The sequence below is a fragment of the Brachionichthys hirsutus genome, unplaced genomic scaffold (assembly GCF_040956055.1).
Source record: "Brachionichthys hirsutus isolate HB-005 unplaced genomic scaffold, CSIRO-AGI_Bhir_v1 contig_439, whole genome shotgun sequence".
Lineage (NCBI taxonomy): Eukaryota > Metazoa > Chordata > Actinopteri > Lophiiformes > Brachionichthyidae > Brachionichthys > Brachionichthys hirsutus.
In genome coordinates, this window is record NW_027180549.1 from 44,030 (window position 1) to 70,717 (window position 26,688).

The window sequence follows — 26,688 nt, forward strand, 5'->3', positions numbered from 1 at the left end:
TGCTTGCTATTGAATTCAATGACAAAATCTTTTGTACTTTTTACAATCTAGTAGAAAGCGCAGTCGTGTCTCCAACTGAAAGAGACTCTCGGTCGTCTCTTAAAGTTTCACCTTCACCTCCCTCAGTCAGCACAGCTATAACTGTTGATAGAGTGGCATTGGGGTCCAACAGTTTCACCAAGGGAACATTCACACCCCTCTCCCGAAAAATGCGATTCTGCAGAGTCATGGCCTGCATCGAGTCAATGCCCAACGATGAAAGAGGCGTTTCATCTTTCAGATCACTTTTACCAATGCCAATGGTTTCACTGAGCAGAGAGATGGTGTACTCTTTTGGTGAAACATGTTCACTTTGTTTATTTTCAGAATCTGTCTCCTTGGACTTTTGGAAAGCCTCTTCCACCAATGCAGACAGACGCAGGCTTAGGGCCACATTTTGAGAGAGGATGTTATACCGGATGTTCCTGAAATTAAACCTGCAAACAGCCTGATGAGGTCGATTGAGCAAGAGGCATTGCTCCAGACTTTTATAAATCTCAGCCACATCAAGAACCATCATTCCCTTTGCCTCCAAAAATCTCTGGAAATGCCCCTTGTTCAAAAGGAGACCGAGGTTGAGAGCACCCCAGCTGATGGACTGTGCAGGCAGGCCAAGCTTGCGCCGATACTGACAGAACATATCGAGGAATGTGTTGGCTGCTGCATAATTGGTTTGTGATGCATTTCCCAGGAAAGACGAGATGGAAGAGTAACACACAAAATAATCCAATTGACAGTGCTGTGTTGCAAGGTGCAAATTCAATGCACCATTCACTTTGGGTTTGAGGACTTTCTCATAAAGAGACCTGTCAAGGGTCTCAATCATCCCATCATGCAAGACAACAGCACTGTGAAACACCCCTTTGACTGGACAAGAAGGGAATTTCTGACCAATAACACTGATAACTTTGTGCACAGACTCAGACACAGATACGTCGCACTCTATGGCAGTGATGAGATTTCCACACTGTTTCTCCACCTTATGGATCTGTTGCTCCACTTCTGGTGTGGGCTTACTCCTTGAGAGTATAACAACATACCCACCACCTCTTTGGGAGATGAATTTGATGGTTTCGAATCCCAAACCAGATAGACCACCTGCCACAATGTATACTGCCCTCTTTCGGAAAAGCTGTTTTTTTGTTGGAAGCAGTGGGATTTCAGACAGGTCACCATCGACATCTTTATCCAAAGCCACAACAACCAACTCCTTTGAGTTGAAATAAGATTGTGGTTTCTCCAAATTAAGTCCCTTGATGTTTTCAGTTTTCACACTTTGAAAGATCAAGCTTTCCAGGTAAAACTTTCTGCTCAAGGCCAAGGACTTCAGCCAGCGGTAAATGCGTGGCCTTTGTACGCTCAAGAACCCTTTTTGTAGAATGACTGGCATTTGAATTGTCTGCACATGAACACTTTCCTTTACAATTTGGAGCACATCTTTAGCAAGAATACACTGAGATTCACAAATCAAGACAACATGTTGGACACCAGGAATGTTGCAAATGTTAGCAATCAAAGATTCATCAAATGGAGGCAAGATGACAAATGCATCTATTTGATTTACACCAACAAAAGAGCCATTGCATTGTGTGCCACCAATCACATTCCAACCTGACTTGCAAGAGGTGAGTTCCAAGATTTTGGCCAGAGCAGAATCCGGCATGGAGGAAATGATTCCTAGATTATGTCTGGTTCTGGGCAAGGCTCGATGCAGAATCTCCCATGCTAGTACAAAGTAGGAAACACAGGGTGTCCTTTCAAGGAATGGGAACCGCTTGGTGCTGTAGCACACATCCTCTGGAACTTTGACTTTGCTGGCTGCCACCACAGGATAACAGGAAGCAACATAGTCTCCAACTTTCAGTTTCCTGACATCTTTTCCAACTGCAGTAACAACACCACTAAAATCAAGAGCAAGAAGATTGTGGGTCTGGGAGGAGTGTTTGTTCCAGTAGAGTGTATGGCCAAATTTAAGATGTGATGCACTTACAGGGAAGTAATCAGATGAGTGAACACATATCTTGGTGAGCTGAATCTCAACTGATTTGTCATTTATTTGTTGGGTCTCCTCCTCAAGGAGAATGCCACTGAGTTGAATCATCTTATGTGCATCTAGTGTCTGAAGGACGCAGGACTCATTCATCGCAGAGGAAATGTTTTCTTCAGACGTGTCAATGATTCCAGGTGGAGTACGGACAATGTACGGTTTCAGAATCTGCCCGTTTTTTATGACCAACTCTGGGTACTTGTTGCAAGGACATGATCTTAGCACTTTAGAAAGAGCTGCGATGTCCTCAGCAGATGTAGTGCTTATATCAATCAACTGAAATGAAAGCTCTGGTATCTCTGCAGCAAATGACCTTGTCATGCCTATGACAGCAAAACCTGGACTTACATGATCCACCGTGATGTCGGATGAGCAGTATGTTACAGCTCTGATGGAGTGTGGGAAGTGAATTTGCTTTAGCTCATGAACTATTTGACGAAAAATCTCACAGCAATTCACCAAATTCTCCAGGACAAGATCAGCTGCAAGTGATGTGAGGTTCTCTTTGCCCCACAAAAACAAGACCTCATCAAAGTTTTTCTCAATATCTGTTATATTGAGATTTGCTAACAGAGAAGGAAACCCGTGGCTCAGGATATCTTTTGCATGTGTGAAGGAAACATACCTAGACTTAGAGTCCAAATATTGTTGAAGGCCTTTAGAAATCCCTATATGATCACAGAAGACCAAGGCTTTAGGAGGAGATGAAGATGGGGTGCTTTCAGGAATGACATTAAAGGCATTATGGTAAAAGTACTCCTCAACTACATGAGAGCGACTGCCAAGGTACTTGACTATCACATGCTTAACCTCAACCAAAACTCTTCCTTCCTTATCTGCAAAGCAGCCACAAACCTCAAAGTGATCAAGGCCCACATTAATTGCTCGCAGATAGACAATCATTTCATCTTGCAAAGGTTCAAACACGGTCAAACTGCCTATTTTGGCAGGAAAGCCTGGTCTACCAGCAAAAACATGCTCAACTGTAACTGGAAGAAGCTGCATCAGAAAATCCAACATTACAGGATGAATGCAGTAGTCATGTAGCTGAGACTGCAGCTCTTCTGGAACTCTGACAATTGCATAGGCTTCCTTAAGATCTTCTCCATAATGTACGTCCATCTTATTCTGGAAGACATCTCCATACTGAAAGCCTCCTTGGGAAAGAAACCAATAGAATTCCTGGGTGCTCACCACTGATTTACACCTTTTGTAAATGGAGCTTAGTGAAATACACTGCTCCTCAATCAGCCTCTCTTTCTTTGAAACCACTGTGCCTGATGCATACAATGCAGATGGGGAACGTACCTTGAACAGAGTTTCTTCCTTTGTTTGCTCAAGTTGTACCTTCATCTCAGGTGAGTTCAGGCTGAAAACAAATGGACTGTGAAAACTGACACTGAGCTGCACTGACCTGAGTGGCACTTTTGGTTTGGCACTTTCCATGAATGCAGCCAAACCCAACTCAGCATAGAAGGCACCAGGGATGATGGGTACACCATTGTGTTTGTGCTCTTTCAGGTAAAAAGAAGAGTCAGACTTCAAATCGCAGCTGAAAACATTACTTTCACTTCCTGTTTGACAAAGAATGGGATGGCTACCCCCTTTGTTGTTCTGTGCTGCTCCAATAACGACATCTCTGTCTGAGCAATCAAACTGGTATTTTGGGATTGGTAATGGCAATGCCTCATGGCCTTTGTAGAAGGTGTTCCAATTCACATGGACCCCCTGTTCGAACAGCTTGGAGACAACAGATATTATTGTTTCATGATCTTTCCCTGGCTGCAGAGATGCAAGAACAACAGTGTCATTAGTTAGAGATTCTATGATGTTTCTTTGCAGTGCTCTTCTTGGCCCAATTTCCACAAAAACTGCATTCTTCTTCCCCTTAGCGGCTGACTTTACTGCCTGCTCAAAAGCTACAGGCTCACGAATGTTTCTTGCCCAGTATTTCCCTGAGCAGAAATCACCCTGCTGGACTTCCTTGCCTGTCACTGTCGAGAACAAGGTTGATTCAGTATCATTCACCTGTAAAGAGCCAATTGTTTCCACTATTTCTGGCAGAATCGGGTCCATCATGTTGCTATGGTAAGCAGCATTGATATCCAGTACCCGAAGGAACAGGTTAGGACTATTAACTGAGGTACTTAGCTCTTTGTAGAAGCTCTCAATTGCTTCTGCATCACCCGAGAGGGAGCAGGACTGAGGGCTGTTGAAAGCAGCAATGCAAATTTTACCAGAGAAGCGAGGAAGATGAGCAGCTACCTCTGACACAGCCATGTTGCTGATCACAAGCATTTTTCCACCAGTAACTTTGTTCTGGAGAGTGCTGCGGAAATAAATCACTTTAATGGCATCTTCAAGAGACAAAAGTCCAGAACAGTGTGCAGCTGCAACTTCGCCAACAGAGTGTCCAAGTATCGCATCTGGATTGACACCCCAATGTCTGAGTAAGGTGGCGATGCCAACTTGGAGAGCAAAGAGGAGAGGCTGGGCAACATGTGGCATTTTGAATTCACAGTGCTCAAACTCGCTCTCAAGTGTTTCCAAGATGTTCAATGTGCTTAGTCTTTGGAAAAGTTTAGCAATCTCTTGGATTTTATCCCTGAAGACAGGCTCATGTTTTAGGAGTTCTTTGCACATGCCATGGTAGGTTACTCCATTTCCACAAAAGACATACACTAACCTTGCGTCTAAGTAAGATGGGTGAGCATTTTTGCTTACAGTGGCCCTTAACTTCTCTTTCAGATCAACTAAAGACGATACCACTATGGCCTTCCTGTATTTATGTTTTCGATGGCTCCTCCTACAAGCTGATGTGTACAACAAAGAATCTAGATCAACTTTGCTGCCTTTATCAAGCTGTTTAATGGTGTCTTCCATCATTAGAGTAAGAGACTTTGGTGAATTTGCTGACATAACAAAGTACTTTGCACTTTTTTCATTATGCTTTTTCCCAACACAAGACTGTTTGTGCTGTTTGACAATGGCGTGTGCGTTTGTTCCCCCAAAGCCAAAATTGTTCACTCCTGCAATCCTTTCCCCTAAGGATTCCCACTTTTCTGCTTCCTTAGGAATTTTGATATTCAGTGCTTTGGCATCTACACTGGCAGTCTCCTCAGAGTAGAAAGCTGACGGAACAATGGTCTCATGCTTCATCATGAGCAGAACTTTAATGAGTCCAGCCACTCCAGCGGCAGATTCTGTATGTCCAATGTTGCTCTTCACAGAGCCAATCCGAAGTGTCTCTGAACCAGGAGGTTTGGCTTTAGCAATTGCATTTGAGATGCTTCCTGCCTCTGTTGAGTCTCCAATTGGGGTTCCAGTCCCATGTGCCTCAATGTACTGGACCTTTGCTAAGTCTGTCTCTGAGTAGATCCTTCGCAGGAGTTCCTCTTGTTGTGTCATGGAGGGTTTGGTGATTGGAGTCACTGAGTGTCCATCTTGGTTGACGGCTGTTTTGCTGATGATACCCCATATATGGTCGTGATCTTGTATAGCCTGTGTAGCAACAAGAGTATTGAAAAATTTGTTTTTTAGTCTTTGTCTACATCATGACAAATTGCTTGCAGTACAGAAATAATAGAAGCAAGGGATCTGCTGACATTTGTGAGTCTTTTTCAGACCTTTTAACATTTAATATGCTTAGTTATATCACGTCAATACTGGCCTCAGTGGTCAGGCCAACCATGATGTATGGCTTAGAGACAGTGGTTCTGAGGAAAAGACAGGAGGTGGAGCTAGAAGTGGCTGAGATGAAGATGCTGAGGTTCTCTTTGGGAGTGACCAGGTTGGACAGGATTAGAAATGAGGAATTAAGCAGGACAGCAAAGGTTAGATGTTTTGGAGATAAGGTCAGAGAGGACAGACTTCGATGTTTTGGCCATGGCCCGGGGACAGATACGGACTATATCGGTAGAAGGATGTTGAGGATGGAACTGCCAGGGAACAGGGCTAGAGGTCGACCCAGGAGAAGACACATGGACGTAGTGAGGGAGGACATGACATTGGCTGGTGTTGGGTAGGGAGATGCAAAGGACAGGGTGAAGTGGAGAAGGTTGATTTGCTGTGGCGACCCCTCACGGGACAAGTAGAAGGTACAGTAGTAGTTATATCATGTCAATTAGCCACGAGGACATAGGGACAAAGTTGAAATATTTTATTACTCAGCATAATCTTACCTTTTCCAGAGGCTTCAGCAGAACAACCCCACAGCCATCACCTCTGCCATAACCATCTGCCCTGTTGGAAAAGGCTTTGGTCGTCCCATCAGGTGAGATCATCTTTGCCTTACTGAGAGCAACAAACACTCTTGGTTCTATTATGCAGTTGACTCCTCCACAAACAGCCATGTCACAATCGCCTGACAAGAAGACACAGATTTTATAACCTTGACCAATAAAATCCACCTTTGTGATTAAACCATGATGCCGCAGCACTGCTTCCCACCGTGGTTCATGATACACACCTTGTTTAATGGACTGGCAGGCAAGATGAAGCGCTACGAGCGACGATGAGCAGGCACAGTCTATGGCTAGTGACGGTCCAGTGAAGTTGAAAATGAAAGACACCCTGTTTGCTGCAATACTCATAGCCAGTCCTGTGCCTGTCCAGTGGTTGATCACACTTGGGTGCATGTGTGCAGCATTTGTCTCATAATCTCTGTTCATTAGACCTGCAATAAAAGTGCAATAAAACCTGGTTGTTGTTCTTTCTGATTTCTGATCAGTTATATAATTGAGGGTACTGTAATAAAACTAGATAGAGAATCAAATTGTTGGAAATGTTTTTTTATCAACTTGAATAAACTTACATGTATTTCAGTCGAAATGGAGTTAACATTCCTGATATTACGCATAAATTAAAGCAATACCAACACATAATTATTGATTTACCAAAAAACACTCCTGTCCGGGTCCCACTGGCATCCTCCATTGGAATTCCAGCATTCTCTAAAGCCCTGTAGACGCACTGAAGCAGCTGCTTCTGCTGAGGGTCCATTTGTTCCACCTCACTGTCAGTGATGCCGAAGAACTTGTGGTCAAATTCATTGAACCTGAAATCATTCAAATCATTACATCAAATCTCGAGCAGAGAGCACAAAAGTTGAATTCAGCTCGGTTTTCTGGTATCTATAATCGTCCATTGCAATTGCTGATGATTTATTAGTTTTACGTCAGCATTTCTATTCATATATATTTTTGTAGCACCAAAGGAAACAAGAAAAGTCTTAGTCCTGGAAACATTCAACTGATTCAGTGACAATTTAAAGGGAAGAAATATGCGGAAACCCAATCTAACCAAAGGAATAAATAAAGGTATCTAAATCGTGTAATTAATATGCTTTAAAGAACATACCCATCAATAAGTGCAGCCTTGGCTGTGCGGGATTTACCAACTTTGTTGTCATCAGGGTCATACCAGATGGATATGTCAAATCTCTCTCTTGGAATGGGCACAGAGCAGTTCCTCCCTTCTAACAGAACCTTCCAGAAGTTATCAAGCCCTTCTCCTGTGTCGGAAAGATAGATAGATAAATAATATATGATATTTAATAGCTCCTTTAAATCAGGAGAAACATCGTTTCAGGAAATTATGATCATTTCAAAGTTCATTTGAAAAAAATAAATATCCTTAAATACAATTTCATTTATAATTTAACAAAGGCCTGACAGAAAAAAATAGTAAAAGCCAGATCTGTCAATGCAACAAAAATAAATATTCCAACCAGATAGAGGGAGGAGGAAGGAGGTTGAGAACAGCTTGCAGAGAGTTTGTGTGCTTTGGTAGTCTGTTTTGGACTATTTTCCATATCAGTGGTTGCATATCAGTAGTCACTGATTTCCGATTACGGACATTGGTCTAACTGATGCCACCCTTGGCTTGAACACCACCTTGATTTAACGATGCTGATTTCGGGACACCGACTGAAAGAACAGAGCTAGGCGGCTAGCCTACCTCTAGCTAGCTAGGCGACATTACAGACCACATGCCGGTATTTAAAGTATTTGATTGTAATTGTAGGAATAACAGAGATAAACAAAAAACTATACAGACAAATAAGGACTGATGAATCGATTGCTGGGCTAAAGCATGAACTAGCATCACTGAACAGGGACATCATAAAGTAGCTAATGCAGAAAGCGCTTGTGGCTTATTTTCATTAATATTCAGGTTGCTATATAATAAATATTGTTAATTGGTAATAAATTATCTTTAAATGTTTGCAAGACAAAGTTCATGTTATTTGTGCATGTTAAACACGCAGTTGCAGATTGAAATTGGTGGAAAATTAGGCATAACAGTAACAAATAAGGTGATGCGTGGTTGGATGTTTGTATACTGTGTATACGCGTACATTTGATCAATTACAGTATAAGAGGGGGTGGAAGTAAATAAGTTTTACTTCTTCTCACCCCTTTTCAGATATGTTTTGTTTATGTTCTATGATTCGTTTCATATTTGTTTCCTTTTGCCAGATTTATTCTGATATTCTTTCTGTGTTTTGCATAATTGTTATGTTAACATATTCGAAATAAACAAACAAATACAACAAATATATATATAAAAAAAAAGAGAAAGAAAGAAGCTCCCGCTTACCGCCGGGAAAATTGCATCCAATTCCAACCACTGCAATACCATCTTGAGCTTCTTCCATTGTGACTAAACATCACTGAAAAGGACAAATCAAAAATATTTACTGCATCATCCTGTCAGCATCGCTGTTTTCAAGCCGTCCAGAATTTAATGTAAATTAAACTGTAATCAGTCCACATTTGTCACAAGTCAGTGCATCCCTATATCCATACCGTTCACACGTTTCCCCGGTCACAGCGTCACTCTAGCTCTTGCGGGCGATCTTAAAGCCTGCTTCTGCTCTTTATTAAACATTAATGATTGATTGCATCCGTGTCCATGGAGATGAAGGACTTCAGTGAACACATTTATGGTCCCTTGCGAATGATTAGACCAAGTTCAATGTGTAAATGAATACACACACAATAGAGTTTACCCTGGATCTTGTTTCAGTCAAGCTGATCACATGTAAGACACAACTAATAATCATCCAATCGATCAAGGAAAAAGTTGGCAATATTCCTACAGGTGCCAAATCTGGAATTTTAACTGGATCCAGATCTAGCTTTGATATGTGTTAGATCTTACATGCATCGTCCAGGAAGTCGGTTTAATGCTGCTGAAACCTCAGGAGAATTAAAAACATTAAATTTTTGGTTTGGTAGCTCGGTCAGTAAAGACACTTGTCTGATGCATAAAGCAGAATCAAAAGTTACCTGTGTAAACTTACCTGGAGTCGCAGAAGTAACTTGAGGGCATTTCAGCCATTAACCACAAATTGCTTTATTACGCTCAATTCATGACGTCAGGACAAGACGAGGGCAAACGTTGATTAAAGTAAGGCTTGTTTATCTGATCTGACCGATATCGACTCCCAGTCGGTACCCACTGGGTTCTTAAGGCAGACTGTATCGGGTCATAAATTAGTGCCTACCTTTACTTTATATTACAAAGAACGTTTCAGGCAGATGCCAAAAACCTACATATTAAAATCGGTTTCGGGGTACAGAATGGACCCGGAGACAACAATCAATCAACAGGCAGTTCATTCTGCTTTAGGAACTTTATTCTGACATCAAACTGTTCAAACTGTTGAGAGATTGATCCACCACCACCTATAGGACTGTCACTTTTAATTTGTTCCCTAATCTCAGAAAGCTCTCAGTCTATTTTCTATCTCTGTTAGTCGTCTATCAAGAGTTTCTTGTGTAACCATCTGCACCTTTCCGGAGATGAATAAAATTTGATAAACTGTTTGATAAGTCTGATTGTCTTTACACATGTTGGTAATGAACAAGATCTAAATTAATCAGTTTACTTACCTCCTCTTATTTTCTTAATCTTTCTTCATTTGTTGTGATGACTTACGAGAGAGTGGACCCTAAAATACAGAGATGTAGACTAAAGGAAAGGTTTTAACAAATCTTTATTGGAAGACAAAATACAAAACTAAGGAAAACAGGATGGGCAGGTGCCACAAAATACTTTATGAAAAAACACTTTTACAGCTCCTTACAAGAAAGTGTTGTAAATTTAAAATCAAATTTGTTAGAGACTGGCCTGAACAAAAGAAAAGGGAACACAAAAGTAATGACTAAAAATACATGTATTTTACATATTAGCAGATAGCAGAGCGAGACATGCTAATTTTTACACAAAACCAGGTGACCTGAATCAGCTTACTGACCCAGTTCCACCAATCAGACTCCTGGAAGGTCAGATGTGACAAGGTGTTCATCACAAAATAGCAAGTTGTTTTGTGTGTCATGAAGAGGCAAAAAAACCCAATTCTATCATAAAATATTTTTTCCTGAAAACAAAAATGAATTTATATTGTTTTGTTTTGTATTTGCTGCATGAAGAAATATTGGCATTGGAAGAAATAAAAATGCTGTTGATGGAAAGACATAAACACGAACACAAGAGATCTCAGCATGTATTTTATGACATTTGCTTTCATGCCCTCGTGATGATAATGTCCTCTAAGGTCATGAGACAGTTTTGCAAACTGTAAAACATTAATGGAGAACAGATCAAAAGTCTCACTAGTTATAAACACCCCCAAATTAACCTTTATAGCCTATACCAGAGTAGTGTATACCATGCTTTTATCCATCATCATTATAAAAGTGTTAATAATCCCTCAGTATCACTGAGCTGGCAGTGATAGCTTCTGTCCATGAACCAAGAGAGAGGAGTAAAATAAACAGATAAGATCATCTGACTTCAGCATTATGTGAACACAACTTTACAGACACAGATATTTACAGATGAGCTTTAAAGTTACAAATTCATCGAACTTAAGTAAATTAATAGAAAACAATCTTCTTAATTTACATAGATGAGAATTTACCAACCAATGAATTCCATGTCTTCTTTATGAACATTTCCCAAAACACAATGAAATATTGAAAACTGGGCACGTATCCAAAACAGTGGGTAAAATAACAATGCATATTCAACATACAATACCCAAAAGAATACAGCTATTCATTTACAATAAAGACAGCAAAATAAAAAGGAAGCACTATGACCATCTGCCATTATTGCAAGGATGGTGTTATTTTACAAGTGCTCGCTATTGAATTCAATGACAAAATCTTTTGTACTTTTTTACAATCTAGCAGAAAGCGCAGTCATGTCTCCGACTGAAAGAGACTCTCGGTCGTCTCTTAAAGTTTCACCTTCATCTCCCTCAGTCAGCACAGCTATAACTGTTGATAGAGTGGCATTGGGGTCCAACAGTTTCACCAAAGGAACATTCACAAACCTCTCCTGAAAGATGCGATTCTGCAGAGTCATGGCCTGCATCGAGTCAATGCCCAATGATGAAAGAGGTGTTTCATCTTTAAGATCACTTTTACCAATGCCGATGGTTTCACTGAGCAGAGAGATGGTGTACTCTTTTGGTGAAACATGTTCACTTTGTTCATTTTCAGAATCTGTCTCCTTGGACTTTTGGAAAGCCTCTTCCACCAATGCAGACAGACGCAGGCTTAGGGCCACATTTTGGGAGAGGAGGCTATACCGGATGTTCCTGAAATTAAACCTGCAAACAACCTGATGAGGTCGATTGAGCAAGAGGCATTGCTCCAGACTTTTAGAAATCTCAGCCACATCAAGAACCATCATTCCCTTTGCCTCCAAAAATCTCTGGAAGAGCTCCTTATTCAAAAGGAGACCAAGGTTGAGAGCACCCCAGCTGATGGACTGTGCAGGCAGGCCAAGCTTGCGCCGATACTGACAGAACATATCGAGGAATGTGTTGGCTGCTGCATAATTGGTTTGTGATGCATTTCCCAGGAAAGCCGAGATGGACGAGTAACACACAAAATAATCCAATTGACAGTGCTGTGTTGCAAGGTGCAAATTCAATGCACCATTCACTTTGGGTTTGAGGACTTTCTCATAAAGAGACCTGTCAAGGGTCTCAATCATCCCATCATGCAAGACAACAGCACTGTGAAACACCCCTCTGACTGGACAAGAAGGGAATTTCTGACCAATAACACTGATAACTTTGTGCACAGACTCAGACACAGATACGTCACACTCTATGGCAGTGATGACATTTCCACAATGTTTCTCCACCTTATGGATCTGTTGCTCCACTTCTGGTGTGGGCTTACTCCTTGAGAGTATAACAACATACCCAGCACCTCTTTGGGAGATGAACTTGATGGTTTCGAATCCCAAACCAGATAGACCACCTGCCACAATGTATACTGCCCTCTTTCGGAAAAGCTGTTTTTTTGTTTGAAGCAGTGGGATCTCAGAGAGGTCACCATCGACATCTTTATCCAAAGCCACAACAACCAACTCCTTTGAGTTAAAATAAGATTGTGGTTTCTCCGAATTAAGTCCCTTGATGTTTTCAGTTTTCACACTTTGAAAGATCACGCTTTCCAGGTAAAACGTCTCGCTCAAGGCCAAGGACTTCAGCCACTGGTAAATGTGTGGCCTTTGTACGCTCAAGAACCCTTTTTGTAGAATGACTGGCATTTGAATTGTCTGCACATGAACACTTTCCTTTACGATTTGGAGCACATCTTTAGCAAGAATACACTGAGATTCACAAATCAAGACAACATGTTGGACACCAGGAATGTTGCAAATCTTAGCAATCAAAGATTCATCAAATGGAGGTAAGATGACAAATGCATCTATTTGATTTACACCAACAAAAGAGCCATTGCATTGTGTGCCACCAATCACATTCCAGCCTGACTTGCAAGAGGTGAGTTCCAAGATTTTGGCCAGAGCAGAATCCGGCATGGAGGAAATGATTCCTAGATTATGTCGGGTTCTGGGCAAGGCTCGATGCAGAATCTCCCATGCTAGTACGAAGTAGGAAACACAGGGTGCCCTTTCAAGGAATGGGAACCGCTTGGTGCTGTAGCACACATCCTCTGGAACTTTGACTTTGCTGGCTGCTACCACAGGATAACAGGAAGCAACATAGTCTCCAACTTTCAGTTTCCTGACATCTTTTCCAACTGCAGTAACAACACCATTAAAATCAAGAGCAAGGAGATTGTGGGTCTGGGAGGAGTGTTTGTTCCAGTAGAGTGTATGGCCAAATTTGAGATGTGATGCACTTACAGGGAAGTAATCAGATGAGTGAACGCATATCTTGGTGAGCTGAATCTCAACTGATTTGTCATTTATTTGTTGGGTTTCCTCCTCAAGGAGAATGCCACTGAGTTGAATCATCTTATGTGCATCTAGCGTCTGAAGGACGCAGGGCTCAGGCATTGTAGAGGAAAAGATTTCTTCAGACGTGTCAATGATTCCAGGTGGAGTACGGACAATGTACGGTTTTAGAATCTGCCCGTCTTTTATGACCAACTCTGGGTACTGGTTGCAAGGACATGATCTTAGCACTTCAGAAAGAGCTGCGATGTCCTCAGCAGATGTAGTGCTTATATCAATCAACTGAAATGAAAGCTCTGGTATCTCTGCAGCAAATGACCTTGTCATACCTATGACAGCAAAACCTGGACTTACATGATCCACCGTGATGTCGGATGAGCAGTATGTTACAGCTCTGATGGAGTGTGGGAAGTGAATTTGCTTTAGCTCATGAACTATTTGACGAAAAATCTCACAGCAGTTCACCAAATTCTCCAGGACAAGATCAGCTGCAAGTGATGTGAGGTTCTCTTTGCCCCACAAAAACAAGACCTCATCAAAGTTTTTCTCAATATCTGTTATATTGACATTTGCCAACAGAGAAGGAAACCCGTGGCTCAGGATATCTTTTGCATGTGTGAAGGAAACATACCGAGACTTCGAGTCCAAATATTGTTGAAGGCCTTCAGAAATCCCTATGTGGTCACAGAAGACCAAGGCTTTAGGAGGAGATGAAGATGGGGTGCTTTCAGGAATGACATTAAAGGCATTATGGTAAAAGTACTCCTCAACTACTTGGGCGCGACTGTCAAGGAACTTGACTATCACATGCTTAACCTCAACCAAAACTCTTCCTTCCTTATCTGCAAAGCAGCCACAAACCTCAAATTGATCATCGTCCACATTAATTGCTCGCAGATAGACAATCATTTCATCTTGCAATGGTTCAAACACGGTCAAACTGCCTATTTTGGCAGGAAAGCCTGGTCTACCAGCAAAAGCATGCTCTACTGTAACTGGAAGAAGCTGCATCAGAAAATCCAACATTACAGGATGAATGCAGTAGTCATGTAGCTGAGACTGCAGCTCTTCTGGAACTCTGACATTTGCATAGGCTTCCCTAAGATCTGCTCCATAATGTACGTCCATCTTATTCTGGAAGACATCTCCATACTGAAAGCCTCCTTGAGAAAGAAACCAATAGAGTTCCTCGGCGCTCACCACTAATTTGCATCTTTTGTAAATGGAGCTTAGTGAAATACACTGCTCCTCAATCAACCGCTCTTTCTTTGAAACCACTGTGCCTGATGCATACAATGCAGATGGGGAACGTACCTTGAACAGAGTTTCTTCCTTTGTTTGCTCAAGTTGTACCTTCATCTCAGGCGAGTTCAGGCTTAAAACAAATGGACTGTGAAAGCTGACACTGAGCTGCACTGACCTGAGTGGCACTTTTGGTTTGGCACTTTCCATAAATGCAGCCAAACCCAACTCAGCATAGAAGGCACCAGGGATGATGGGTACACCATTGTGTTTGTGTTCTTTCAGGAAGAAAGAAGAGTCAGACATCAGATCACAGCTGAAAACATTACTCTCACTTCCTGTTTGACAAAGAATGGGATGGCTACCCCCTTTGCTGTTCTGTGCTGCTCCAATAACGACATCTCTGTCTGAGCAATCAAACTGGTATTTTGGGATTGGTAATGGCAATGCCTCATGGCCTTTGTAGAAGGTGTTCCAATTTACATGGACCCCCTGTTCGAACAGCTTGGAGACAACAGATATTATTGTTTCATGATCTTTCTCTGGCTGCAGAGATGCAAGAACATCAGTTTCATTGCCTAGAGATTCCATGATGTTTCTTTGCAATGCTCTTCTTGGCCCAATTTCCAAAAAAACTGCATTCTTCTTTCCTTTTGCAGCTGACTTTACTGCCTGCTCAAAAGCTACAGGCTCACGAATGTTTCTTGCCCAGTATTCCCCTGAGCAGAAATCACCCTGCTGGACTTCCTTGCCTGTCACTGTCGAGAACAACGTCGATTCAGTATCATTCACCTGTAAAGAGCCAATTGTTTCCACTATTTCTGGCAGAATTGGGTCCATCATGCTGCTATGGTAAGCAGCATTGACATCCAGTACCCGAAGGAACAGGTTATGACTATTAACTGAGGTACTTAGCTCTTTGTAGAAGCCCTCAATTACTTCTGCATCACCCGAGAGGGAGCAGGACTGAGGGCTGTTGAAAGCAGCAATGCAAATTTTACCAGAGAAGCGAGGAAGATGAGCAGCTACCTCTGACACAGCCATGTTGCTGATCACAAGCATTTTCCCTCCGGTAACTTTGTTCTGGAGAGTGCTGCGGAAATAAATCACTTTAATGGCATCTTCAAGAGACAAAAGTCCAGAACAGTGTGCAGCTGCAACTTCGCCAACAGAGTGTCCAAGTATCGCATCTGGATTGACACCCCAATGTCTGAGTAAGGTGGCGATGCCAACTTGGAGAGCAAAGAGGAGAGGCTGGGCAACATATGGCATTTTGAATTCACAGTGCTCAAACTCGCTCTCAAGTGTTTCCAAGATGTTCAATGTGCTTCGTCTTTGGAAAAGTTTAGCAATCTCTTGGATTTTATCCCTGAAGACAGGCTCATGTTTTAGGAGTTCTTTGCACATGCCATGGTAGGTTACTCCATTTCCACAAAAGACATACACTAACCTTGCGTCTAAGTAAGATGGTTGAGCATTTTTGCTTACAGTGGCCCTTAACTTCTCTTTCAGATCAACTAAAGACGATACCACTATGGCCTTCCTGTATTTATGTTTTCGATGGCTCCTCCTACAAGCTGATGTGTACAACAAAGAATCTAGATCAACTTTGCTGCCTTTATCAAGCTGTTTAATGGTGTCTTCCATCATTAGAGTAAGAGACTTTGGTGAATTTGCTGACATAACAAAGTACTTTGCACTTTTTTCATTATGCTTTTTCCCAACACAAGACTGTTTGTGCTGTTTGACAATGGCGTGTGCGTTTGTTCCCCCAAAGCCAAAATTGTTCACTCCTGCAATCCTTTCCCCTGAGGATTCCCACTTTTCTGCTTCCTTAGGAATTTTGATATTCAGTGCTTTGGCATCTACACTGGCAGTCTCCTCAGAGTAGAACGCTGAGGGAACAATGGTCTCATGCTTCATCATGAGCAGAACTTTAATGAGTCCAGCCACTCCAGCGGCAGATTCTGTATGTCCAATGTTGCTCTTCACAGAGCCAATCCGAAGTGTCTCTGAACCAGGAGGTTTGGCTTTAGCAATTGCATTTGAGATGCTTCCTGCCTCTGTTGAGTCTCCAATTGGGGTTCCAGTCCCATGTGCTTCAATGTACTGGACCTTTGCTAAGTCTGTCTCTGAGTAGATCCTTCGCAGGAGTTCCTCTTGTTGTGTCATGGAGGGTTTGGTGATTGGAGTCACTGAGTGTCCATCTTGGTTGACGGCTGTTTTGCTGATGATACCCCATATATGGTCGTGATCTTGTATAGCCTGTGTAGCAACAAGAGTATTGAAAAATTTGTTTTTTAGTCTTTGTCTACATCATGACAAATTGCTTGCAGTACAGAAATAATAGAAGCAAGGGATCTGCTGACATTTGTGAGTCTTTTTCAGACCTTTTAACATTTAATATGCTTAGTTATATCACGTCAATACTGGCCTCAGTGGTCAGGCCAACCATGATGTATGGCTTAGAGACAGTGGCGCTGAGGAAAAGACAGGAAGTGGAGCTAGAAGTGGCTGATATGAAGACGCTGAGGTTTTCTTTGGGAGTGACCAGGTTGGATAGGATTAGAAATCAGTCTCGGAATCATGAACATTTAGCTGTTTTTTTTATGTGTTCTGTACTCGTATGTTTTTGTAACTTAGTCATTACTGTTACATGTTGCGCGATTTCAGTGAGGAAAATTCCTAGACTTTGAACCCTCATTGACACTTGTGTTGTGAGATGTGTCTGTCAGAACCGGAAACGTTTAACACTTGGAAAAAGACTACTTCTGATTCTGATTCTGACGCGGGACAGTGAAGGTTAGACGTTTTGGAGATAAGGTCAGAGAGGACAGACTTCGACTGGCCATGGCCCGGGGAGAGATACGGACTATATCGGTAGAAGGATGTTGAGGGTGGAACTGCCAGGGAACAGTGCTAGAGGTCGACCCAGGAGAAGACACATGGACGTAGTGAGGGAGGACATGAGAGTGGCTGGTGTTGGGGAGGACAATACAAAGGACAGGGTGAAATCGAGAAGGTTGATTTGCTGTGGCGACCCCTCATGGGACAAGTAGAAGGTACAGTAGTAGTTATATCATGTCAATTAGCCACGAGGACATAGGGACAAAGTTGAAATATTTTATTACTCAGCATAATCTTACCCTTTCCAGAGGCTTCAGCAGAACAACCCCACAGCCCTCACCTCTGCCATAACCATCTGCCCTGTTGGAAAAGGCTTTGGTCGTCCCATCAGGTGAGATCATCTTTGCCTTACTGAGAGCAACAAACACTCTTGGTTCTATTATGCAGTTGACTCCTCCACAAACAGCCATGTCACAATCGCCTGACAAGAAGACACAGATTTTATAACCTTGACCAATAAAATCCACCTTTGCGATTAAACCATGATGCCGCAGCACTGCTTCCCACCGTGGTTCATGATACACACCTTGTTTAATGGACTGGCAGGCAAGATGAAGCGCTACGAGCGACGATGAGCAGGCACAGTCTATGGCTAGTGACGGTCCAGTGAAGTTGAAAATGAAAGACACTCTGTTTGCTGCAATACTCAAAGCCAGTCCTGTGCCTGTCCAGTGGTTGATCACACTTGGGTGCACATGTACAGCAGTTGTCTCATAATCTCTGTTCATTAGACCTGCAATAGAAGCGCAATAAAACCTGGCTGTTGTTGTTGATCTCTGATCAGTTATATAATTGAGGGTACTGTAATAAAACTAGATAGAGAATCAATTGTTGGAAAAAAATGTATCAACCTGAATAAACTTACGTGTATTTCAGTCGAAATGGAGTCAACATTCCTGATATTACACCACATTAAAGCAATACCAACACATAATTATTGATTTACCAAAAAACACTCCTGTCCGGGTCCCACTGGCATTCTCCATTGGAATTCCAGCATTCTCTAAAGCCCTGTAGACGCACTGAAGCAGCTGCTTCTGCTGAGGGTCCATTTGTTCCACCTCACTGTCAGTGATGCCGAAGAACTTGTGGTCAAATTCATTGAACCTGAAATCATTCAAATCATTACATCAAATCTCGAGCAGAGAGCACTAAATTTGAATTCAGCTCAGAACTCTGAAAATCATTGAAATATATGGTTTTCTGGTGATTTATTTGTTTGACGTCAGCATTTCTGTTCAAACTATTTTTTTTAGCGCGAAGAGAAACAAGAAAATTCTTAGTTGATTCAGTAACAATTTAAAGGGAAGAAATATACTCTATGCATGTGATTAGGTGGATGTCTGAAATATGCCGAAACCCAATCTAACCAAAGGAATAAATAAAGGTATCTAAATCGTGTAATTAATATGCTTTAAAGAACATACCCGTCAATAAGTGCAGCCTTGGCTGTGCGGGATTTACCAACTTTGTTGTCATCAGGGTCATACCAGATGGATATGTCAAATCTCTCTCTTGGAATGGGCACAGAGCAGTTCCTCCCTTCTAACAGAACCTTCCAGAAGTTATCAAGCCCTTCTCCTGTGTTGGAAAGATAGATAGATAGATAGATAATATGTGGCAATAGACTACTCTGCATCTTCTATATATAGTCAAAGAAAGAAGCTCCAGCTTACCGCCGGGCAAATTGCACCCAATTCCAACCACTGCAATACCGTCTTCAGCTTCTTCCATTGTGACTGAACATCACTGAAAAGGACAAATCAAAAATATTTACTGCATCATCCTGTCAGCATCTCTGTTTTCAAGCCGTCCAGGATTGAATGTAAATTAAACTGTATTAGACTAACAGATGAAGTGAGACAGGAAGCTCATTGGAATATGATCTTTGCAGATGACATTGTGATGAGCAGGGAGCAGGTAGAGGAGAATTTAGAGAACTGGCGGAATGCTGGCGGAGATGAAGATGCTGAGTTTCTCCTTGGGAGTGACCAGGTTAGATAGGATTAGAAATGAGACAATAAGAGGGACAGTGAAGGTTAGATGTTTTGGAGATAAGGTCAGAGAGGACAGGCTTCAATGGTTTGGACATGTCCAGAGGAGAGATGGGAACAGGGCTAGAGGTCGACCCGGAAGAAGATACATGGATGTAGTGAGGGAGGACATGAGAGTGGCTGGTGTTGGGGAGGACAATGCAAAGGACAGGGTGAAGTGGAGGAGGTTGGTTTGCTGTGGCGACCCCTCAGGGGACAAGCTGAAAGTACAGTAGTTGTATAAATCAGTCCAAATTTGTCACAACTCAGTGTATCCCTATATCCATACCGTTTCCCTAGTGATGGCGTCAATTGTGGTTGATCTTAAAGCCTGCTTCTGCTCTTTATTAAACATTAATGATTGATTGCATCCGTGTCCATGGAGATGAAGGACTTCAGTGAACACATTTATGGTCCATTGTGAGCGATTAGTCCAAGTTCAATGTGTAAATGAATACACACACAATATAGGTGACCCTGGATCTTGTTTCATTGAAGCTGATTACATGTAAGACACAACTAATAATCATCCAATCGATCAAGGAAAAAGTTGGAAATATTCCTACAGGTGCCAGATCTGGAGTATGAACTGGAACCAGATCCAGCTTTGATATGTGTTAGATCTTACACGCATCGTCCAGGAAGTCGGTTTAATGTTGCTGAAACCTAGTGATGATTTCCAAGATCCACCAGGTGGCAGTATTGAGCGCCACAGTATCAACAAGATGTGGGAATCATTTGTCAGTTTATCGTTGCTATGAGAGCAGCTAATCACTAGATGGCACCAGTGTCAGTTTATCGTTGCTATGACAGCAGCTAACCACTAGATGGAACCAGTAAGCTCTTTATTTGAGGCTTTGAAGCTTCAAATCTTTTCCCGGCACAATCAGGAAGAAGCCCCCAAATAAATCCACTGCACTTTCTCCTCAGAACTGTCTATTTTTCACTTTTTTTTAATTATCATTAAACATTACATTTTTGTTTTGGTAGCTCGGTCAGTAAAGACACTTGTTTGATGCATAAAGCAGAATCAAGAGTTACCTGTGATTTATTGTCTTCATCAACTCCCCACAGTCAGTGTCACGGCAGCCGTCTAATCTGACTCGCAAATATCTATGTTCCTAACATGACGTCTCCCTGTCATCTGTTGATTTATGCCACATGCTCTGCACGTCAGCGCCTCAGTATTTAGTCTCTGTTCAGTCCTCTGCCAGATTGTTTAAAGACATCCTCATACTTTCCCGCACTAGTAAACCTGCCTGTTTTGTGGATTCCGCCTGTGTGCATTCCCCGTTGGACTCGTCTGCCCGGTTAATCTAGTTTTTGAACTCTGCCTGTTTTTTTGGAATTTCCCTTTGTCTGCTGGTTTGGGCTGATTACCCGGTTTTCGATTAATGAAGCTCAGTTTCTGGATACCTCTTCTCCTGGGACACACAGAAGTAATTTGAAGGCATTTCAGTTATTAACCACAAATAGCGTTATTCGGACGTCAGGATAAAACGAGGGCAAATGTTGATAAAAGTAAGGCTTTTTAATCTGACCTGACTCTTCTTTCGGCAGACTGTATCACAGGGATCGGCAACCTTTTACAAATTTACATGACCCGTACCACATTACAATATACTCAAGCCAAGAGCGCCAACACTTACTTCTTTAAAAAAATCATTTTTAATTTCTGTTTTTAGAGTTTTTTTGCGGTATTTAAATATGTTCACTTAAGCACCAAGTGCCTTAGTTAACCGTATACGTCAGAGTGCACATCTATAACTAGGTTTTAGCTTCACAGAGCCTAAAAAACAAACAGACAATAGCGCAGGAGAAAGAGCAGGACAATGTACTATCAGTGTTGTGTAGGACACGCACAAAACCTACCGCAGTCGATAGGAAAGCTTCCATGGATTCTCTGTCCGTGAATGGTTCAATTTCCTTGTTTCACTATTAGAAAACTGATCGAAACATGACGTCCTCTGGAAAAAGGCAGTAACCTACGGTGTCCTACGAAGGACAAACAACTCTAATCGCTTCGCTCAGCCGAAAGATATGCAGTGCTACAGCGCCAGCCAGCTGTGTGTTTTAGTTAATGCCTTACAAATACAATACAATAAGATATTTTTTAACTAGACACCCTCGCATGTCATGCTTTAGGTTGCGACCCCTGCTGTATCAGGTCATAAACTAGCACCTACTTTTAGTTTATATTACAAATAACCTTTCAAGCCGATGCCAGAAACTTTCATTTTAAAATCAGTTTAAGGGTACAGAATGGACCCAAACACAACAATCAATCAATATGCATTTAATTATACATTGGGAACTTTATTCTGCAAATAAATCCTTCAAACTGTTCCCTTTTATCAATACTTGGCTGATAATTGTTGAGCAACTCAGCTAACGATGGCATATTTAAAAATATCAGGACAACAGATATGAAATAAATAACATCGAACACCTGCTGCACTCATCCTACAAATTAAAAATTTAGATTATTGATGGTTTTATCAGGGATTAAACTTGATACTGAATGAGGGGTAGAGGGTGGGGCTGTTGGAGAGCATCTGGGGCCTTCTCTGCTGGCCTAAAAATATCTGAATCACAGACTAATGTTAATTATATGTTGTCCATGAAAATTTATTAAATAATTCCAAATGGTCTGTCCATTTCCTTTCATTGCTTTTGCAATGGTTGTGCTGCTTCCAGACATGTATTTTCATATTAAAGCATTCATCCAATCACATTTCAGCCATCATTTGTTGCCAGGCAGGGTCAAAGTCAAAGAAATCTGTTTTTGCAGGCACTCTTAACATAAAATAAAGGTTGCTTCAACCAATGAGATTTGGAGTTGGTGTCACCAGGGCCCTCTAGCAGCCTACGGCAACGTGACTGTATTCAAAATGAAACTTTTCAAGAAAAGCTGGACATTGTTTAAAAAAAAAGGGCCGACAACTCCGAAGCTAGCTAGCTAGCCTGTCACAACCAGGAAGAGGATTTGTCCATTACTTTCATGTTACCAACTACTAGCGGTACCCCCGGCTAGCAGGGTCCGAGGAGCACTGCGAGCCGTATTGCTGGGAGTGCTTGTTATCTGCCACTGATCGACATGGTGCCTGGAGCCACACCGGGTTTGTAAATTTGACTTGCCTAACCAAGGCAGCAACGAGACGCCGAAGCACTGCCGAACACTTAAAAGCTGCGGTGCTTTCAAAAACATTTGGGGAAACCAGAGTGAACGAGCATGTGCGCAGGGAGACGGAGGTCCACAACAAAAAGGTGAAAAGAAACGGGGTAACCTCAAAAAGACTGATCATTTCCATTTTTTGGGGGGCAAGCAGGAACTTTCATTTCATTTCGATGAAAGCGCTGGATCCAACAACAGAGGGAACTATGCGGGACGTCTCTCTCATTGCTTTATATTACAAAGAACGTTTCAGGCCGATGCCAAAAACATTCACATTAAAATCAGTTTCAGGGTACAGAATGGATCCCAAGACATCAATCAATCAACAGGCATTTGATTCTGCTTCAGGAACTTTATTCTGCAAATTAATCATTCAAACTTTTCTCTTTATCAATACTTGGCTGATACTTGAACAACTCAGCTAACGATGGCAGATATATCAAAATATTAGTACAAGAAACTGCACTCCAATCAACATGGCTGCCGTCTCTTCTCCCTCAGTCCGACTTGGAGCTGATGGATAGTGCCACATCTGTGAGTTTAGGTGATATGACAAATCAAGAAAACTCTTGATTTGTCCACCATTTCTCTAGAAATATTGCAGCAGCCGGTAAAGTAACAGTGAAATTGAATTTTGAGGATTTCATTTGACGCGTCTCATTCCCAGGTTATTGCGAGCATCCGACAGGTCAGTTCCCACAGCTCCTGCGCCAGCTTGTCGTCTTTCCCGGCTGCTGAGCAGTTTGCAGGAGCGCAGTCTCTGCAAGAAAACACACACACACACACACACACACTCACACGATAAGAAACTCATGCACGTTTTCTCCTTCATTCATTCAGTCTGGCCCTGCAGGAGCAGGTTTCCTTCCTGAGAGCTCCTCAACAGTAACACTTAATAATAAATCTGAGCTAAGCTGCAGTTTAGCGGCCGCCCTTTTAGCGTACCTGTAGTAGCCGCCGCTCTCTTTCTCCAGTGATGGCTCCACCGCGCAGTAAATGCTGGTCTGCGCTCCCTGGACAGACGATTTGGTGAACGGCGTGACGAGTCTGACGACAGCCAGTTGAGGCCCGGGCAGATGACGATATAAATCCGTCTGGACGACCCCGGGGTGGAGGGAATACGTCGTCACACCTGTTCCTGGAAGACAAGTCGATCCGTAGCGCGGCTTATATGGAAACGTTCCTTTTATTAGCTTAAAGCGTTCTGAACAGTCGTTAACGCACGCACCCTCTAGTCGTTTAGCCAGAGAGCGGGTGAACAGGATATTAGCCAGTTTGCTCTGGGAGTAGGCTTTCTTCTTGTCGTAGCTCTTCTCGCTGTTGATGTCCTCCAGGTCGATGGAGCTCCAGGAATGAGCCATGGAAGAGACATTTACGATCCTGGCCGGTGCCGATCGCTTAATCAGGTCGATCAACAAATGCGTCAACAGGAAGTGACCTGGGGAAGGAGGAAATGATGAAAATAGCCCAAAACCCGCTAAAAGCTTTTAAATCCAGAAGCAATCTGGAACACGAGTTTGTTTCATGGTTTTTCTTACAGCGCCAAAATGTTTAAAAAAAACGTTTAAAAAAAACAACCTTTAACGACACAAAACGTCTGATCGACTGTCAGATCCTTTTGCTTCTGCTATTCAGAAGGAAACAAATCAAAGCTAGGAGAAAATCAAAAGACATTTCCTTCAGTCACCAAAACCTTAAAAATAAAGATAAATAATTACTCGTACGAGCAAGAAGAGAAATATTCCTACATATATATATACTATATTAACAGCTTTAAAGTTTTATTTACCGATGTGATTGATGCCGATCTGCATCTCAAAGCCATCCGCCGTCTTCCCGAAAGGACAAGCCATTACTCCAGCGTTGTTAATGAGGATGTTGACTTTGGGCTCCCCTGCAGAAAGCAACACGGAGTGAAACGGCGTGACGGGCAGACCCTCCACACGCCCAGGTCTCCGAGGGACGCGCTTAACCTGAGTTGATGGCTTCAGCGAATTCCCGTATCGACTTGGTATCTCCCAAGTCGAGCTTCATGCACGTAACATTTTGGTTGCCCGAGCGTTCGGCGATCTCTTTCACAGCCGCTTGCGCTTTCTCCATGTCGCGGCACGCCATGATGACCTTTGCCCCTGAAGCGGGAAGATAAGCAGCAGTGAAATACACCAGCGGGAGAAAGTTCCCCGCGCAATATGACTAGAGAGCGCCCCCTCCTGACAAAATGTGTTCATCATTCCATAAAGATTCATTTAGTTAAGGTTGGATGTGGATAAGTGGAAACGGGTTCAATATTAAAATGGAAAAAGAAACACTTTTGTCACGTTTCCATCAAGGTTTAAGCTGCTTTTCCATTTTTCGGGTCCCGGGAGTTGCTGGAGCCGATCCCAGCTTGCTTAGGGTCGAGAGGCGGGGCGCACCCCGGGTGCGTCGCCATGCGCATCGCGGGGCCAAACAGAGACAACCACTCACACGCTAATCTGCATGTCTTTGGAGGAAGCCGGAGAAAACTCAGGCGGACACGGGGAGAACATACGAACGGTGCCTTCTTTCATTGAGGCGACAGCGCTAACCACTACGCCGCCATGCAGATATGAAAGCCATGTGTTTATATATAATACTGCACCTCTCTTTGCCAGGTCGATGGCGGTCTCTTTGCCAATCCCAGCGTTGGCACCGGTGATGACCACAGTCTTGTCATCCAACCTTTCATCAGAGGACCAGGGAGCCCGGAAGAAGTTCCTAGGACGTTGAGAAATACACGTAATTCATGTCTCAACAAACAAAGTGCAGTCAAGTTAAAAAATATACACGCCATTTCACGCCCAACTACGCAAATAAAAACCTTCCGGGAATAACTACGTATCAATCATCTCGTCTGGAAACAGCGAGCTTATCATTTGGGCGTCGCCCAAACTACATAGTTTATTTCAGAAGATGGAACAAACGCTGTCTTACCTTAAAGCCTGCATTTTGTATTTGTTACTGCGGCCGGGCGGGTCACAAATATTCACAATTATGCTTTAAAAAAGCCTCGCTAAGTGATAAACTTTCAATCCGGAAGTGGCAAACATTTGCGACAACAGATTTTAAACCGCACCCAATGAGGAAGTTCGGTAAATATTGATAGGCCGGGATGTCAGCCAATAGGCCGCGACGACATGGTTTCTTTGACGACGCTGATTGGTTGAAATTTATGTGAGGGTCCGCCTCTCTCGGAAGAAGAGAAGCGCTTGTTCAAAAGAAGAGACGATATTATTGTTTTATTTGGAGTGAATACAACTGCATGTAAAAATATATAATTGGTATACATTTAAATATAAATATTATATTTGATTGAAAATGTAATAAAATATTTTCTATTCTATTCTATTCCTAAAATACATAATTCAGATTGAGAATACTTTAGTAATCCCAAAGGGAAATGCATGAATCCCGGTATCATAGCAGCAAATAGTAGATTAAAGGTTAAGAATTAATAACAAAGAAAGAAGAATAAAACCATACAGTACATTGTGATAAATAAATAAACAGCATTTAGGCTGACAGATGACTAAACAGGCTCTGATCAATTCAAAACTGTATCATCCAGTTTACAGTATTTTATGTAGTGCTATTTGTAAATAAAAAAAATAAATCGCACTAATAAATGAAACAAGCCGAAACTCGTTCCGAACAGCAGAGGGCAGTCATGTACCGTCGTGGGGACCCGTTACGCACAATCCCAGCGTCACCGTGTTTTGGCTGCACACACACATTATCGGGTTTGTATTTAGGAAGATCGTTGTCCTCGGCTGAGCTTCATCACACAGAGAGAGGATCCAGTCACCAATAAAAAAAAAAAAAAAAAGTCCAACACACACCGTCAACAGCTGATTCATCACTTCCGGACTGCGTAACGTGGAAGTTCACCTTGGACAGAAGGTCAGTGAAACAGGAAACGACGCGCGGGTCATCAGCTGATTGTGCATAAGCAAACGTTTCCAGCCCCTTTCTCTTTGTGTGCGTGGGTGTGTGTGTGC

General features: G+C 42.3%; 3 protein-coding genes across 3 annotated transcripts; all 3 read right to left on the reverse strand.

Annotated features, from left to right (window-relative positions):
* Positions 1-40: 40 nt before the first annotated feature.
* On the reverse strand, positions 41-8,744 carry LOC137915915 (phthioceranic/hydroxyphthioceranic acid synthase-like). The gene is made up of 6 exons (XM_068759037.1): positions 8,687-8,744; positions 7,445-7,598; positions 6,982-7,142; positions 6,555-6,761; positions 6,268-6,449; positions 41-5,587 (listed from the first exon to the last, which is right to left on the reverse strand). Exons 1-6 carry the CDS (start codon positions 8,742-8,744, stop codon positions 41-43), a joined length of 6,309 nt encoding a protein of 2,102 aa, XP_068615138.1.
* A 1,334-nt stretch (positions 8,745-10,078) lies between these two features.
* Positions 10,079-19,198, reverse strand: LOC137915912 (phthioceranic/hydroxyphthioceranic acid synthase-like). Its single transcript, XM_068759034.1, has 6 exons — positions 19,141-19,198; positions 18,892-19,045; positions 18,411-18,571; positions 17,991-18,197; positions 17,704-17,885; positions 10,079-16,822 (listed from the first exon to the last, which is right to left on the reverse strand). The coding sequence occupies exons 1-6, from the start codon at positions 19,196-19,198 to the stop codon at positions 11,276-11,278; spliced, it is 6,309 nt and encodes a 2,102-aa protein (XP_068615135.1). The 3' UTR covers positions 10,079-11,275.
* A 3,819-nt stretch (positions 19,199-23,017) lies between these two features.
* Positions 23,018-25,743, reverse strand: LOC137915920 (retinol dehydrogenase 12-like). The gene is made up of 7 exons (XM_068759041.1): positions 25,625-25,743; positions 25,293-25,408; positions 24,646-24,801; positions 24,462-24,566; positions 23,901-24,110; positions 23,618-23,810; positions 23,018-23,432 (listed from the first exon to the last, which is right to left on the reverse strand). The coding sequence occupies exons 1-7, from the start codon at positions 25,636-25,638 to the stop codon at positions 23,330-23,332; spliced, it is 897 nt and encodes a 298-aa protein (XP_068615142.1). The 5' UTR covers positions 25,639-25,743; the 3' UTR covers positions 23,018-23,329.
* Positions 25,744-26,688: the final 945 nt, after the last annotated feature.

Excerpts from the sequence above, each read along its gene's own strand:
- LOC137915920 (XM_068759041.1), bottom strand. Across the intron at positions 24,567-24,645 it reads CGCTGAAGCCATCAACTCAG|GGGAGCCCAAAGTCAACATC; the intron begins GTTAAGCGCGTC and ends TGCTTTCTGCAG. Across the intron at positions 23,433-23,617 it reads GAGAGCGGCGGCTACTACAG|AGACTGCGCTCCTGCAAACT; the intron begins GTACGCTAAAAG and ends GTTTTCTTGCAG.
- LOC137915915 (XM_068759037.1), bottom strand. The coding sequence starts at position 8,744 with ATGGAAGAAGCTCAAGATGGTATTGCAGTGGTTGGAATTGGATGCAAT. Across the intron at positions 7,143-7,444 it reads AAGGCTGCACTTATTGATGG|GTTCAATGAATTTGACCACA; the intron begins GTATGTTCTTTA and ends GAATGATTTCAG. Across the intron at positions 5,588-6,267 it reads TGCTGAAGCCTCTGGAAAAG|GCTATACAAGATCACGACCA; the intron begins GTAAGATTATGC and ends GTTGCTACACAG.
- LOC137915912 (XM_068759034.1), bottom strand. The coding sequence starts at position 19,198 with ATGGAAGAAGCTGAAGACGGTATTGCAGTGGTTGGAATTGGGTGCAAT. Across the intron at positions 19,046-19,140 it reads TGGGTGCAATTTGCCCGGCG|GAGAAGGGCTTGATAACTTC; the intron begins GTAAGCTGGAGC and ends TTTCCAACACAG. Across the intron at positions 18,198-18,410 it reads CCGGACAGGAGTGTTTTTTG|GTCTAATGAACAGAGATTAT; the intron begins GTAAATCAATAA and ends CTTCTATTGCAG.